The sequence below is a fragment of the Episyrphus balteatus genome, chromosome 3 (assembly GCF_945859705.1).
Source record: "Episyrphus balteatus chromosome 3, idEpiBalt1.1, whole genome shotgun sequence".
Lineage (NCBI taxonomy): Eukaryota > Metazoa > Arthropoda > Insecta > Diptera > Syrphidae > Episyrphus > Episyrphus balteatus.
Genome location: NC_079136.1, coordinates 120,839,867 through 120,855,312, shown reverse-complemented (window position 1 = coordinate 120,855,312; position 15,446 = coordinate 120,839,867). Strand labels below are relative to the sequence as shown.

At 31.1% G+C, this 15,446-nt stretch overlaps 2 protein-coding genes across 3 annotated transcripts in view; one reads left to right on the top strand and one right to left on the bottom strand.

Annotated features, from left to right (window-relative positions):
• LOC129915711 (loricrin) overlaps window positions 1-15,446 on the top strand; it is a 169,326-nt gene that overhangs the window by 15,227 nt on the left and 138,653 nt on the right. The gene's annotated exons all lie outside the window — the stretch shown is intronic.
• On the bottom strand, window positions 643-5,816 carry LOC129915212 (uncharacterized). The gene is made up of 3 exons (XM_055994691.1): window positions 5,502-5,816; window positions 5,006-5,350; window positions 643-4,896 (listed from the first exon to the last, which is right to left on the bottom strand). The coding sequence occupies exons 1-3, from the start codon at window positions 5,814-5,816 to the stop codon at window positions 643-645; spliced, it is 4,914 nt and encodes a 1,637-aa protein (XP_055850666.1).

Below are 15,446 nucleotides of genomic sequence, written 5' to 3'. Positions count from 1 at the left end.
GTGTGCTCGAATGAAAAAGAATGAATAAAGAATGACAGCTTTGAGTGAAGTTGGTGGTGGTTGAATGATTGAATGAAGTAATTTGAATGAATGGAACTTGAAACTGGTTGAATTGAATTGAAAGATGCAAGGTGCAAACACAATGTCATTAAGACGATTACACTTTGCAGTTTCGTTTTCGCTACTTTTTTTTACGTAGTTGAGCGTAGTTAAAACGTAGTTAGAACGTAGTTCAACATTACCGCCCGCCTTGCAATATTATTTGCAATTGTAAAGAGAAGAAAGTTCACAATTCGATCATAACAACCACCAACTTCGTACATTCAATAAAGATAAATTCAATTTATAGTATTGTATGTTTTAATTCATAGTTTTGATTTGAAATTAACTTATACATTACAAAAATTTTAGGTTTAAATTGAACAATTCAAATTTTGTTTTGTTTTTGAAGATAATGTTTTGAGTTTTTACATATTATATTTTAATTAGCAAAAGAAAATAGATTATACAAGATATATTTTAGTGCAGTTCATTGGGAAAAAATTCCATTAAGTGATAAAATTCATTAATCAGTGTTTTATACGTATATAAAAATAATAAAAAATTTAAAGTTAAGTGTTTTAATTTTGTTTTTGTTTGTAATCAGTCCGAAGGCAAAATACACAGTTTGACGACAGAACGAGTAACAACCCCTTTTTGGGTTTTAACATCAGCAACGCGTACTCTATCATCGGGACCACGGTAGACCTTTAAGACTCTACCAAGCCGCCACTCATTCGGTGGAAGCTGCTCATTTCTCAAAACGACTAGATCATTCACTGCGATATCCCTTTGAGGATATTTCCATTTATAGCGATTCATGAGCCCTTTTAAATACTCTTCCTTCCAACGCAAACTAAATTTATGATGAATAACTTTGAGAGTGTTCCATCTTCGCATAAAGGAAATGTTCTTTTGAGATTCACAAGGCTCAGGGGGACTAAGTAGAGGACCACCCCGTAAAAAGTGCCCTGGAGTTAATGGAAGTAGGTCTTCAGGATTATCAGACATTCGAGTTAAAGGTCTAGAGTTGAGACATGCCTCGATTCGAGTAAGTAGGGTCGAAAATTCTTCGAAGGTATATTTTGCGTTGCCGGCTATTTTTTTGAAGTGAGTTTTGAAACTTTTCACCCCTGCCTCCCACAAACCACCCATGTGTGGGGAGCCAGGAGGAATAAATTTCCAAGTGATTTTTGAAAAATTGGGTGCTGAGTCAGCAGGATAACTTTGAACAGCTTTCTGCAGATCTGCAATGAGCAACTTAGATGCCCCTACAAAATTTGTTCCGTTATCGGAAAACACTGTTGCCGGCAGTCCACGACGAGAAACAAAGCGTGTAAAAGCGGCCAAGAATGCAGCAGCGGATAAATCGCTGACTGCTTCCAAGTGAATACCCTTTGTGGCGAAGCAGACAAAGAGACATGCGTAGCCCTTTTCTAGACGACATTTTCTTCCGTAGAAATTTTGAATTGTGAAGGGACCAGCAAAGTCAATGCCAGTGTTGGTGAATGGTAAGCTTAAAACTGTTCTTTCTGCCGGTAAGGCACCCATAAATTGAGCCTGGACAGATTTTTTGTATAAAACACAAGGTTTACACTTTCGAATAAAGTTTTTGATCAGGTTTGATAGTTTGGGTATCCAATACTCGGAACGCACCAAACGAGTCATCAATTGGATTTCACCATGTAACGACAATTGATGAATATAAGATAAAATAAGATGTGACAAATAAGATTTATAGGGAACAATGATAGGAAATTTTTCATTGTATGATAAAGTTGAGCATGCAAGTCTACCTTGAGAACGTATTACCTGGTTGGAGTCAAGAAACGGGCTAAGTGATAAAATTTTACTTTTTGAGTGTACTTTTGTTCCTTGAACGAGGGCAAAATATTCACCTCCAAAATACTGTTTTTGAGTTAATTGGATAATTTTTGTTTTTGTAGACTTGATCTCTTCATGAGAAAGGGATATCGTATGATATTCGGTTCTATTTGGAACTTTACGAGCTGCTTCACGAAAACGAAATACATAGCTCATTACACGGAGCGCTCTATGCCATGAAGAAAATCTGTTTAAAATTTTGTTTTCGAATTCGATTTTTTGCAGTGCAACATTAACGTGTTTTGAAATTGATTTAAGTTCAAGGATTGATTCATCTGGAGGATCATGTTCCTTAAGTGAGGGCCAGTTTAATTTTGGTTCTTGTAACCAATTAGGTCCGGTCCACCATAATTGATTTGATTTAAGTTCTCCAGGGGAGATACCACGACTCGCCAAATCGGCGGGATTATCAGCAGAGGGAACATGACTCCATTGAACATCAGGAACGTTAGTTATAATTTCTGAAGTTCGATTAGCAACAAACGTTTTCCAAGTACTTGGTGGTTTGCTAAGCCACGCAAGAACAATTGTGGAATCAGTCCACAAATGAATAGGGATATTGTTTAAAAAATCAAATTGATTGAGTAGTATTCGAATCATACGTGACAAAAGATATGCACCTTGGAGTTCAAGGCGTGGAAGTGAAAGTGTGTTAACAGGCGCAACTTTAGATTTGGCCCATAATAAATGAGAAGTAACTAACGAAGAATCATGACGGACCCGAACATAAACGGTGGCCGCATAAGCTTTTTCGGAGGCATCCGAGAAACCGTGGAGTTGCATTTTTTTCCAAGGGGAATAATCCACCCAACGAGGAATAGTGATTTTTTCTATTTCCGAGAAATCGGATATAAAAGATTTCCATTTTTGATGGGTAAGAGGCTTAAGATTTTGCTTCCACTCAGTTCCATCTTTCCAAATTTGTTGCATAATTATCTTCGCAGTTACAACAACGGGTGCAAGCCAACCTGCAGGATCATACAATCTTGAGATGGCTGATAAAACATCGCGTTTGGTTGTATAAACCACGGATAAACTTTGTGGGTTGGTTGAAAAGGAAAAAGTGTCAGTGGAGGCGTTCCATTGAACACCAAGTGTTTTTGTTGAACTGTCATCTTCGATAGTTAAGAAATCTTTGTTTAAAAGATCTTCCCTGGGAATATGATTTAATAATTCAGAATCGTTAGCTGCCCACTTTCTTAAGTTAAATCCAGCGGATCGCAGAGCCGTTATAAGTTCCGTCTGTCCTCTACGTGCTGATAAAATATCGTGAGCGCCAGAAAGGACATCGTCCACGTAAAACTCCTTTTTAAGAATTTTGGAAGCCAAAGGAAAACTGGCTTCAACATCGGATGATAATTGATGAAGAGTGCGTATTGCGAGATATGGAGCGCAATTTACTCCGAAGGTGACAGTGTTTAAATTGTAATCGACGACCTTTTGATCCCCATTGGGACGGAATAAAATGCGTTGATATTGTGCATGGTCAGGATGAATACCAATTTGGCGGTACATTTTCTCAATATCACCGTTGAAAACGTATCTATAGAAACGCCAGTTAAGAAGGAGCAACGTAATGTCACTTTGAAGAACGGGGCCTGGATACAAAAGATCGTTTAGGCTGTTGCCATTGGAGGATGAGCAAGATGCGTTAAAAACGACCCTCAGTTTTGTAGTGGTACTTTGGGGCTTTAGAACAGCATGGTGTGGCATATAAAAAGATTGAACACAACCATCGTTCCACAATTCATAAGGTGGCGTGGATGACATATGACCTAATTCAATATACTCAGAAAGGACTCTATCGTATTCTGTTTTAACAGTGGGCTTAGACATTAAACTTTTTTCGTTTCGAAGATATTGTTTCATTGCATTGAAACGTGAAGTGCCCAACTGCGGTTCCTCCGTAGGATTCTTAAAGGGTAATTTAACAATATATCTTCCAGTTGCATCTCGAAAAGTTGTACTTCGATATAAATCTTCACAATATTGGTCGGATGGAGAAAGTAAGTAAATTTGAGGTAATTCCTCGATTTTCCAAAATCTTTCAATACAGTGACTTGGTGGAGGCTCGTCACTATACGAGACAAAAGTTGAAAAATTTGAAATGGTGGGAATATCGTCATAAGGACCGAGTAAGACCCATCCAAAAACTGTGTTTTGTGCTAATAAAGAATTTAAAACATTTTTCTTCACCCCTTCCAAAACTATATCTGGATAAAGATCTGCTCCGATGAGCATATCAATACTTGAACTCTGATAAAAGAAAGGATCTGCCAACGGAAAGTTAAAATTACAGTGTGTTTGATCAAGATCCATTGATACTGCTGGAAGATTACTAGTGAGTTTTTTCAAAACTAATGCTCGAGTCTCTATTTCAAAATTATTTAAGTTAGACTTAAGAGTAAAATTGCAAAGTTTTGAAGCGGAAGCAGTAACAGTTGAACCCATACCACATATATTGGCTTGAGTACTTTCAGTGGGAAGACCTATGAGCTTTTGGAATTTTTCTGACAGGAATGAAACTTCAGAGCCTTGGTCAATAAGGGCTCTAAGATCAAATTCTGAACCTTGATGTTTAATCTTCACTAAAGCTGTTGCCAATAAAACTTGGCGATAAGACTTAGTAAACATGACGTTATGATTGGTGATCTGAGTGGACTGTATAGTTGAATTATTACTTTGTGGTGGCGGAATGCCCGAAGATGAAGGTGAATCAGAATATAAAGCTGAACTAGGAAGTGAAGATGAATTAGGAAGTGAAGATGAACCATGAAGTGAAGAAGAACCGTGAAGTGAAGAAGAATTGTGAAGTGAAGAAGAACCGTGAAGTGAAGATGAAGAAGTCGAATTTTTTTGTGAGTTACCAATATAGGATGGAACCTTTTTTTCAAAATGAAGTAACGTATGATGCCTGCCTTTACATCGTTGGCAGGTGCTAGTGCTTTTGCATTGATTAAGATTGTGATTATGCTAGACAGTTAAAACAAAATTTATGTTTGCGCACTGTTTGATGCCTGTCATCAACAGACATTTTCAAAAAAATTGGACAGGTGCGAAGTGGATGTTGTTCACTACATACTTGGCATGCAGGAACGACTTTCATATGAAAGTTTCTTAGTGGTTTTGATTTAGTAACTTGTGATGTTACGGGTTTAGTGCTTTGTGTTTTGTTATGAGAGTTTAGTTTCATCTCAGAAACACTCTCAAGTATGCGATACCGATTTGTTAAAAACGTATTCATAGTTTCCCATGAAGGAATTTCGGTTGGTTTGCTTAAAGATGTTTCCCATAGACTAAGTGTCGTATCTGGGAGACGAGATGCACAAAGAAAAGTAATGATTGCATTCCACGCATCGGTTTGGATATCGTACGACTGTAGTGCGATCAAAGCATCGTTGATACTACTTTGCAAATTTTTAATATCCTTTGCGGATTCGAAAGAAATAGGTTTTAGATTTAAAAGAATCTGTATTTGATTGTTAACTAAAATTCGCTTATTCTCGTAATGCTCCTTTAGAGCATTCCACGCCAATTGAAATGTGGGAATGTTCACTGTTTGAAAGAGTACTTTGTACAACTGGATCAATAGAAACCTTAGGATTTGCATTAAGTGCTTTTACTAAATCCGCAATGTCACTTGAACATTGAAAGAACGTTGAAGAGGAACTTTGATATTTTGCTTTAACTTCGCTTAGTGAATCTTTAAGATCTTCGTCGCCTCGTATGCATCGCGCATAGGCAAACTTAACGTCTTGCCATAAACTTTTTAATTCGCTTTGAAATGCTTCGAGCAACGAAACCGAATGAGCTGTGGCTGGTTTTGCCTTAAAGGCCGCATAAAATTCAACCAATTGATCGGATGCAAAAATTAAATCGTCCAGCAAACTCATTATGACGCTAATAACTGTGTATTTTTAAACCGCGTTTATAAAGATTCTCACCAAAAACAAAATGATTTTAAAAAATCGATAGATACGATTTGCAATAAGTGAGTTGAACGATATTGATACCAAATACGTATAAAAAAGTGAAAACGAATCAAAATATAATGTGAAAATAATAAATATAAAATTTATAATTCGAAAATATAGTTTTCTACAAAAGCACTAAAGTATATAAGTGTATAAAGTACCTTGTACATTTAAATTTTATGATGCTTGATGATATACAGGATACTGATGATCTTGAAGATGATGATGATGACTTTGTAGATGATGATAATGATGACGACTTCGCAAATGATGATAATGACTTTAGAGGTGATGATTGATGACTTCGAAAACGATGAGTGGTGACTTTAAACACGATGAGTGGGGTGGTGATGATGATGGCGTGATGATATCGGTAACTGTAACGGTTTAGATGTGTCACAGTTAACTCCAACGAGCATAAAATGTGCCACAATGCACAAACACGACGAAAAATAACGGAGATTGTAACGGTGATGAGTTACAGTTCACTTCGTTGTTCCAAAAAATGTGCCACAATGCACAATCACGATAAAAAATAACGGTGACTGTAACGGTACTGAATCACAGTTAACTCCGTTGATCAAAAAGTGTGCCACAATGCACAACTACGATGAAAAGTAGTGGTTTTGATGTACCACTTCGTAAAAGACGATTAAATAATGTGCCACAACGCACAAATGATGAAATAATGAGCCACCACGCTCCACAACGATGTATATGAAGTGCCACAATGCACAACTATTGAAAATGATGCGCCACCACGCCCCACGACGATAAAAAAGGATGTGCCACAACTCAAAACGATGATTAGAAAGGCACCAAAATTTAAATAATGTGCCACAATGCACAACGACGATGATGAAAGAGCACCAGGACTCCAAAAATGTGCCACAATGCACAACAACGATGATGAAAGAGCACCAGGACTCCAAATATGTGCCACAATGCACAACAACGATGATGATGAAGACGACCACGATGACGCTGACCACGATTCAGTGACGATTTTTTGCCAAAAAGTTTGGAAATCGTGGCGATATGGTGCGTCCAATATAAAAACAATTGATTTATTCCAAAAAAATCAAAAATGTGCTCGGATGTCTGAGCAATGTGCAGATTTCTTTCCGCACGTGGAATCCGGTTCGACTGGACCAAATGTTGAACGGCGACACTTGCCTTGATTTTCGTTGGATTTTAGTTTCCACAGTACGCAAGAAATTGGATGCACAGTTTTTAATATAAATGTTTTATTTTAGTTTTTAAGTTTTTAATAATAATTTTAAGTTTTAGTTTTAATAATTTAGTTCAAACAAAATACTTTTAAGTTTAAGTTAGTTTAAGATTTTAATAGTTTTAGAAGAAAAGCGAATGGGGACCAGATTGTGTGCTCGAATGAAAAAGAATGAATAAAGAATGACAGCTTTGAGTGAAGTTGGTGGTGGTTGAATGATTGAATGAAGTAATTTGAATGAATGGAACTTGAAACTGGTTGAATTGAATTGAAAGATGCAAGGTGCAAACACAATGTCATTAAGACGATTACACTTTGCAGTTTCGTTTTCGCTACTTTTTTTACGTAGTTGAGCGTAGTTAAAACGTAGTTAGAACGTAGTTCAACAACCGCAAATCTACTTTTTTTTTGCAATCTTTGAACCTTGAACTATGTCATTCAATGGAAAGTGCTCAACAAGAAAGACAATTAATCTTGATAAAAAAACAACAAATTTTTGCGTTTGTTTTGTTTTTTTTTTTTAGATAAAATCTTTAAAATTTCAAAACAACTTCATCTTCATTTCATTTGGATTTAAGCTAGTTATAAAGATATAATTAATGGAAAGAGTAACTGAAAAAGACAAAAGCAGCTATGACAAAAAATTGCGTTGAAAATATTTTTTTATAATTTTCTTATTTACAGGGTGTTTTTTTTTATGTTTTGGGAAGTGATTGGCTGATTTATTACTATTTTTTGCTATCAAAACTATCTATTTTTGTTTAAGTGTGCATAGGAAAGTGTAACTATTTTCATTAAGATCACTTAACATTTGAAAAAAGGCTAATGAATATGTTAGTATAACTAAAATGTTAAAGCTTTTTACAACATTAATTTTTATAAGAAATGTAAAAAAAGTTGTTTTTTATAATTAGAAAACACAATTTTAAATGGTTTTAATCTAAAAATAAAGCATGCCATTAGATTTCTTGTGTAGCAACAAAATTTTTGATTTTTTTTTTGAAAAAAACAAAATTTTTGTATATAAAAATTTAAAAAAAATATAAAAAAATCGTATGCTGTTAGTCAACGCTTTTGTACAAAAATTAAATGCCTTTTTATAAAACATTTTTAATTAGTACAGTGATCCTCGGATAATTATGTTGCCAAAAAATGTTTTGAAGCATTTGCACGGGTAATCCAATTGCAGTTGTTCCGCTTTTAAGTTTTCTTTCAAGTATGCTTCATTTTAAATGTCATTAAGCGGAAAATACACTTAAGAAGCCTACAAATAAAAAATAAAACAAAAATAATGCTTTGAAACTTGCCATGATGCAATACAATTTGTTTGAAAAACAATCAAATTGAATTTTTTTTTAATGGAAATTATTTTTACTCACAATAAAATTTTATTTCAATGCAAAATTTTTTTTCTGCCAAAAAAAAATTTTTTAATGCAAAAGAAAATTTGTTTTGCATTAAGTGAGCCTCGCAAATCTGTCTGCCTGTCTGTGTCTATCTCGAGCTACATCCCAAAGCACTAAAACGATTTGCTTTAAGCCCCGGGGGGATCGGGTGATTCCCATAAAAATTAACTGTTCTTGCTATATGCCCAAATTGGGAAAGATTTTTTCTCTAAAAATGTTCATTAAAAAAATGGGAAAAATGGGAAAGCTTTTTTTCTCTAAAAGTTTTGATTATTTAAAAAAAAACATATAGTGGTAACCGGGGTTAGTCGTCTCCAGGGGCAAGTAGACTAACCGCCGATAACTTCAAAATAAAACAATGTCCTTCAAGTTTATTCTTGTTATTAAATCAAGCACAGCTGCCCTCATAAGTTTCATGTTGCTTTTCGCCAAGGTTGGACATGTGGTTCGGAACTTGTAGTGAACCCGGTCCTTGGGTAATTTAACCAACTTGAGGTCGTTATGTAAAAATAGGAAAAAAAGGTCTTATTTTAGAAAATATTTTTTTATAGAAAGGCATTTAATTTTTGTACAAAAGCATTTTATTATCAGCATACTAATTTTTTTTATTTATTTTTTAAATTTTTATACACAAAAAGTTATTAATAAAAAACGACTTCTAAAGTTAAAAAAAAAAAAAAAATTTGTGGCTACACAAGAAATCTAATGGCATGCTTTGTTTTTAGATTAAAACCATTTAAAATTGTGTTTTCTTATTTTAAAAACAACTTTTTACATTATTTATCAAAATTAACGCTGTAAAACGCTTTAACATTCTAAGCAACTTTGACTATAAGAGGAAGTGCGTGCAACCCAGTCGTTTACTTAATTTTAACTATGTATTTGATGCCAACATAATATTAAAAAAAAAAAACACCCTGTAGTTTCAATATGTAAACCAATCACATTCTTGTATCTTTTGTTTTATTGTTAGCTCTCTTTGTTATCATCTCTTTTTCATCTCTAAAATTCCTATACCATCCATATGGCAATGGAAACAAGTGTTGACCTTGATATTTTTTTTGTTTGTTTATTATTTTTTTTATTAATTCGACATCATTTTCAGAGTCATGATCATTTGAATTAACTTGACTTTCATTTTTCATTTTCTTTCTCTCATCTTTTTTTTTTTTTTGCATCTTTCAGTCGTAAAAATTCCTTGAAATTGAATTTGATGATTTTTATTCACACAAAGGGAACGAATCAAAAAAAAAAAAAGCAGAAAAAAAAATATATAATAATTCTCTCTCGCATCCAAAAATAAAAATTTGAATTCAATTGAAATGTTTCCACTAAATTCAACAAAAGAAAATAACCGCTGCGCTTAGCTATTCTTAGTTTGTGTTTAGTGCTTTAAATTGTTTGTAGTCGTCAGAGAGTGTAAGTGTAAGCAGATTGTGTCGTAAAGTGGAATCACTTAACAAAAGCCAACTTCCTTAAGGGCACTAAAATGGTTAATGACCTTCTTCGTCAGTTTTTTTTTTTTTTTTTTTTTTTTTTAGTGTCCCAGTAGTTAGTGAAGCTGAAGTGAGTGTATTCAACTGGCGCAGACAAAAGAGAAGGCAATGAAAACAGACACACACATTTTACTTCTTTTATTCTCATCGTTTTTCTATATAAAAATTAAGCGAATGAAGAAGAGATGTGAAGATGCGATTTATATTACACACAAATACCGTTAAATTGGGATTAGAGAGAGAATAAATTTCGAAGAGATTGGGGGTAATTTTGTGCCACATGAAATTGAGTTAGGAATTTTTTTTTTTCTATTTGGTTTGGTTCCTTTTGTATTGTTGGCAACTTCATTGTTGATGGAAAAAAGATAAGATGGTGGATCATTTAAGTGATTTGGATTTAATGGATTGAGCCACAAGTGCATCTGATTACATTTTTTAGGGGCGTTATTGTAGCATTTGGAAGTGCATATCCTTTTTATTGGACGCAATTTACAAAAATGACAAAATCATTTTTTGAAAAATGCATTTATTGGTAGTTTACATCCATCGAAGTAAAAAAAAGGGGGGGTCATTTATAAAAAAAGGGGATTATTTATAAAAAAAGGGGATTATTTAAAAAAGGTTTTTTTTTTTTAAATAAAAAAAGGGGATTATTTATAAATAAAAAAGAATTTCTCTAATTGGATTTGATGGTGTAGGTTGTCAAATGAATTCTCTGGAAAACAATATCTCTTTCGCCTTGTGTCCTATTTTTTTGATTTTCCATTAAAAATGTACCTTTTTCACTTAAAACTTTCAATGAAACAAGTCTTTCTGTATCTCTAAGCATTAAAACGAGTACAAAAAAAACAAAAATTGAAAACTAAATAAACACCTTCAACGCCATCATCGCGTCGTTGCCATCATTGTATCTTCTCAAATGGTCATTCGTAGTTTAGATGGACATAAAATGAAAGTTTTTGTCTTTTTGTTTCAATGAAACAAAACTCTCTCATTGTCAACTTAACGTCCATTTAGACTTCATCAAAAAAAAAAATTCTACTCTCTCTTTCTAGAAAAAAAGGGACAAATTCAGGAAGCTTTGTAGGTAAAGAAAAAAAAAAAATACAAGTCACCAGAACAAAATTCTCTGAAATTCTAGAATTGTTTTAGAAGGATAGGTAGTTTTTTTTTTCTTTTTTGGTCCTTGTTTTTTTTTTTTTTTTTTTTTTTGAATTAAAGTGTTGAAACTGAGTTGAGTTTGCTATTAGTTTGTATGCTACAATTAAAAAAAAAAAAAAACGAATAAAAGAATGGGGAAAACTTTCTCTTTGTGTATTGTTCTTATATTTAATGTTATATGTATGTATAAGTTATATGCAGGACATTGGTTGAATGAAGAGAAGTTGTGGTATCGTTTTGTTTGTTCTTTTGCTATTAAAATTGTTAAAAAAATGGTTGCCAACACTCATATAAAAAAAAAAAATATGAAGACACCGTAAAAATAAAAAAATTAAAATTAAAAAAATTAAAATTAAAAAAAAAAATTAAAATAAAAAAAAAAAAAAAATTAAAAAAAAAAAAAAAAAGTAAAAAAAAAAATAAAAGTAAAAAAAAAATTTAAAAAAAAAAAAAAAAACATTAAAAATTCCAAACTAAAAAATAAAAATTCAAAACGAACAAATAAAAATTCAAAAACAAAAAAATTTTATATGAATAAAAACTAAAAAAAAAAAACAATCAGAATAAGAAAATTAAAGCAAAAAATGAGTGTAAAATAAAATAAAAATTAAAAAAAAATACCAAAAACTGTAAGACATAAAAAAAATTTAAAAAAGTGTAAAAAAAAAAAATAATTAGTTTAAAAAAATTTAAGAAAAATTAAAAAAATTTAATAACTTTTAAAACTAAAAAAATAACAATGAGTGAAAAAAAAAAATTAAACAAATAATGATTCAAGCTTTTTCCCATTACAAATATTAAGTGTGTTTTAAACATTTCTCAAATTGTTTTCGTTTTATTTTTTAACGTTGACATTGACAGAAACTTTTTCTTATCTAATGACTAAAGTTAAGTTCAAAATAATTTTTAATGTCGCTTAAGTTCAATTTCAAGGTTTGTTAAAATGTTCTATCCAAAATTTTAAATTTTTGCACCATCACAGTGGTAACTATATTTAAATAAATGGAAATTATATTTTTTTCTTCTTTTTGCTTTTGAAAAAAAAAAATACAAATTGGGGATTTTCCATTTTAAACCGAGATTTATTGTGCCAAGAATAAACCTTGATAAATAATACGTTCTTTTGGGACATTATTCAAATGAGTATATAATACACATACTATTTTATTATTGTGGCTATTTTATAATTTAAGGATAATAAGAGAAAGTTTTCTTAGGAACTTTGTTTTCAGGGGTTTCATGGTCGTTTGAGGAATTGTTTTCTTTTTTTTTTTTAATTTAACAAACACACTAAATTAGAAATCAGCTTTACAGTGCTGCTAAAAACATTCCGGATTTTTTTACCATTTTCATCAAATAAAATTTTAAAACACAAAACTGAAACAAAATATTGTTTTAATATTTTTTCTAGGTCGTTCATATATCAATTAAGCAATTTCAACAGAAAATAATGATCTTTGACACATTACAAAAATTTAAAAATTGAAAAATGAAGCAAAGCCAGAATTACGGATGTGAAAAACTAACCGGATTTTTTAATGTTAATGTTTAAAGTTAATATTTTGTTGAGAAACCTTTGTTTTCGAAAACTGCTTGGCCCCAATGAGACTTGGACTCGGCCAAATTTAATAAAATAGAACTAGGAATATGCTCCTAGTTATTTTTCAAAGCTACAAGTACGTTAGTTGCTGAGGTGTGCTTTTTCTTCTCTACTTGTCACTTAAAGATGACCCACAAATTTTTTAATCGGGTTCAAGTCGGATAATTGTTGCGGCTATGTCATACCAGGAGTGTTGTCTACCCCGAAATACCGTTTTACGAGCTTTTAAGAATTTTTGGCATCTTAACTTGCAGGAAAAGCCAATGTAAAGGCATTTCTTTCTCCTTTTATGGAGCCATTATCGACTCCAACATCTCTCCATTCTGGAAATGATTCATAAATCCGTTGATTTAGTGCAACGGGGTAGAACCTGCAGCTGAAAAAACCCCAAACCATCAATGATCCTCTTCTGAGTTTCACGGTAGGGAGCATATTTTTTTTGGTTTCAAACATGTCTATGTTTTAGCGCCTGGCTGCCATTTTACAATCGGAATAGAACAAGTTAAAATTGCTTTAATCATTGAAAAACATATTTTTCCGTTTTGTTATCAAGCAATTCAGATGATTTTTTGTAAATACAAGCATGATGAAGTATTTTCATTTTAAAATTTAAAGTTTTTCTTAAGATCCTTTCATTGCCTACCTCTTTAGACAATGCTTAGCATTAAGGAATGGCTTTTTTCCGAGCGGAAAGAGATTAATACCAAATCTCTCAAAGCCTTCCTTACTGTACTTGATGTTGAAAGCAGATTAAGACAAATCGATTAAGAAGTCGCAAAAGGATCTTTAATCAAAAACTCTTTATTCGCCTATCAGTTTTTAGGAATATTTTGTTATCGCATCCACCCTAGTGATCTGCTTTAACTGATTTTTCTCTTTTTTACTGTTTGACGATATCATACTCACTTGACGTTGCAATTTACAACATCCCAAAGAGGGATAACATTTGGTTTTATTTCGACTTGAAAGTGTTCTACGACTTAGTAACGAATTTTATGACTATAATGCGTTTTTTCCGTTATTCCATTAAATAATTTGTACAATTCACAAAGCTAACAACTTTGTTTGTCACTGCAAACAAAAATTTTACAGAAGAGACGCTTAAAACCGTTACCTCAGCAACGAGAATCGAAATCCTTGAAAAATCCGGTTAGTTTTGCACAGACGAAATTCTGACTTTCCTTCATTTTTCGATTTTTAAATTTTTTTAATATATTAAAGAACATTATTTTGTGTTCAAATTCCTTAATTGATATATTAAGGATGTAGAAAAAATACTAAAACAATATTTTGTTCCAGTTTTGTATTTTAAAATTTTATTTGATGAAAATGACAAAAAAATCCGGAATGTTTTTAGCAGCACTGTATGTGTTCCGATTTTCGTTTAACTTTAAATTAGGTACTCAATTGAGTAAACCACTTGCATCAAAGAGGACAAAGTCCAAATTTGATTGTTTGTACTAAATTAAAGAAAAAATATTTTATTTCACGAATTTTCACATTTTTTTTTATCGAAGATTTGGATAAAATAAAGTAAAGATATTCAAAAAAGTGAAAAATACAAAAACATATAAAAAAAAAACAAACAAAAATTCAACAAATTAAGAACAAGAAAAAAATAAAATAAAACAAATAACAAATAAAAAAAAAAAACTTAAAAAAAAGAAATAAAATACAAAAAAAGAATGTAAAAAAAAAATAAATAAAAGAATATACAAAAAAAAAAAAACTAAAAAAAAATAAAAAATATCATAGTTAAAAATTATAAAATAAAAGTAACACTTAACAATAAATGAACTCTAAAATGAAAAAAAAGTAATAATAAAATAACAAAAAAAAAAAAAAAAGATAATAATAAATAAATAAATAAAAAAAATTATTAATAATAATAAAAAAATGCTGTTTTGTGAAAAATGTATACCAAACTATGTAATTACTTCTTATAAATGTAAATAAAAATCACACTTACTATTACTACTAAAATAAAATAAACAAATAAAAAATAAAATGAAAAAAAAAAAATAAATAAAATGAAAAAAAAAAAATAATAAAATAAAAAAAAAAAAAAAATAAATAAAATGAAAAAAAAAATAATAAAATGAAAAAAATATTTTAATGATAATGCATTTAATTTTCTGACTCAATTGCAAGATTTCCTGACGTAAATGCATTTTTTTAATGATAATAACGGAATGTGATTTTTATTAGTTAAAACAATACATTTTCCGATGTATATGATAAATTTATTTGTGTGAAAGGGGAATTCTTATTGCATTATTTTACAGTTTTAATAAAAAATATGTATGTCAAAATTGTGTTCTGTAAATAACGTTTTTTTTTTCTTTTCAGGTAAGCGTTCGGATTAAAACTTTAATATTACAAAAAATGTGAGTTATTTGGATTTTGTATATGAAAACACTTTTCTTTCCAGCCATACGATAGTCATGAATAAAGAAAATAGAATAAGATAATACTTTGCATTATTTATCTTCATTACATATTTAAGTAATAAGATGAGGTTTTAAAAGATTAAAGAAAATAGAAAGCATTTTTAGAAAAAAAAAAAAAAATTGAATATCATATTCACCGGTATTAGTTTATACTATTTGTCTATATGTACTCTTCTCATAGGAAAACTCTAATTAATTCATGGAA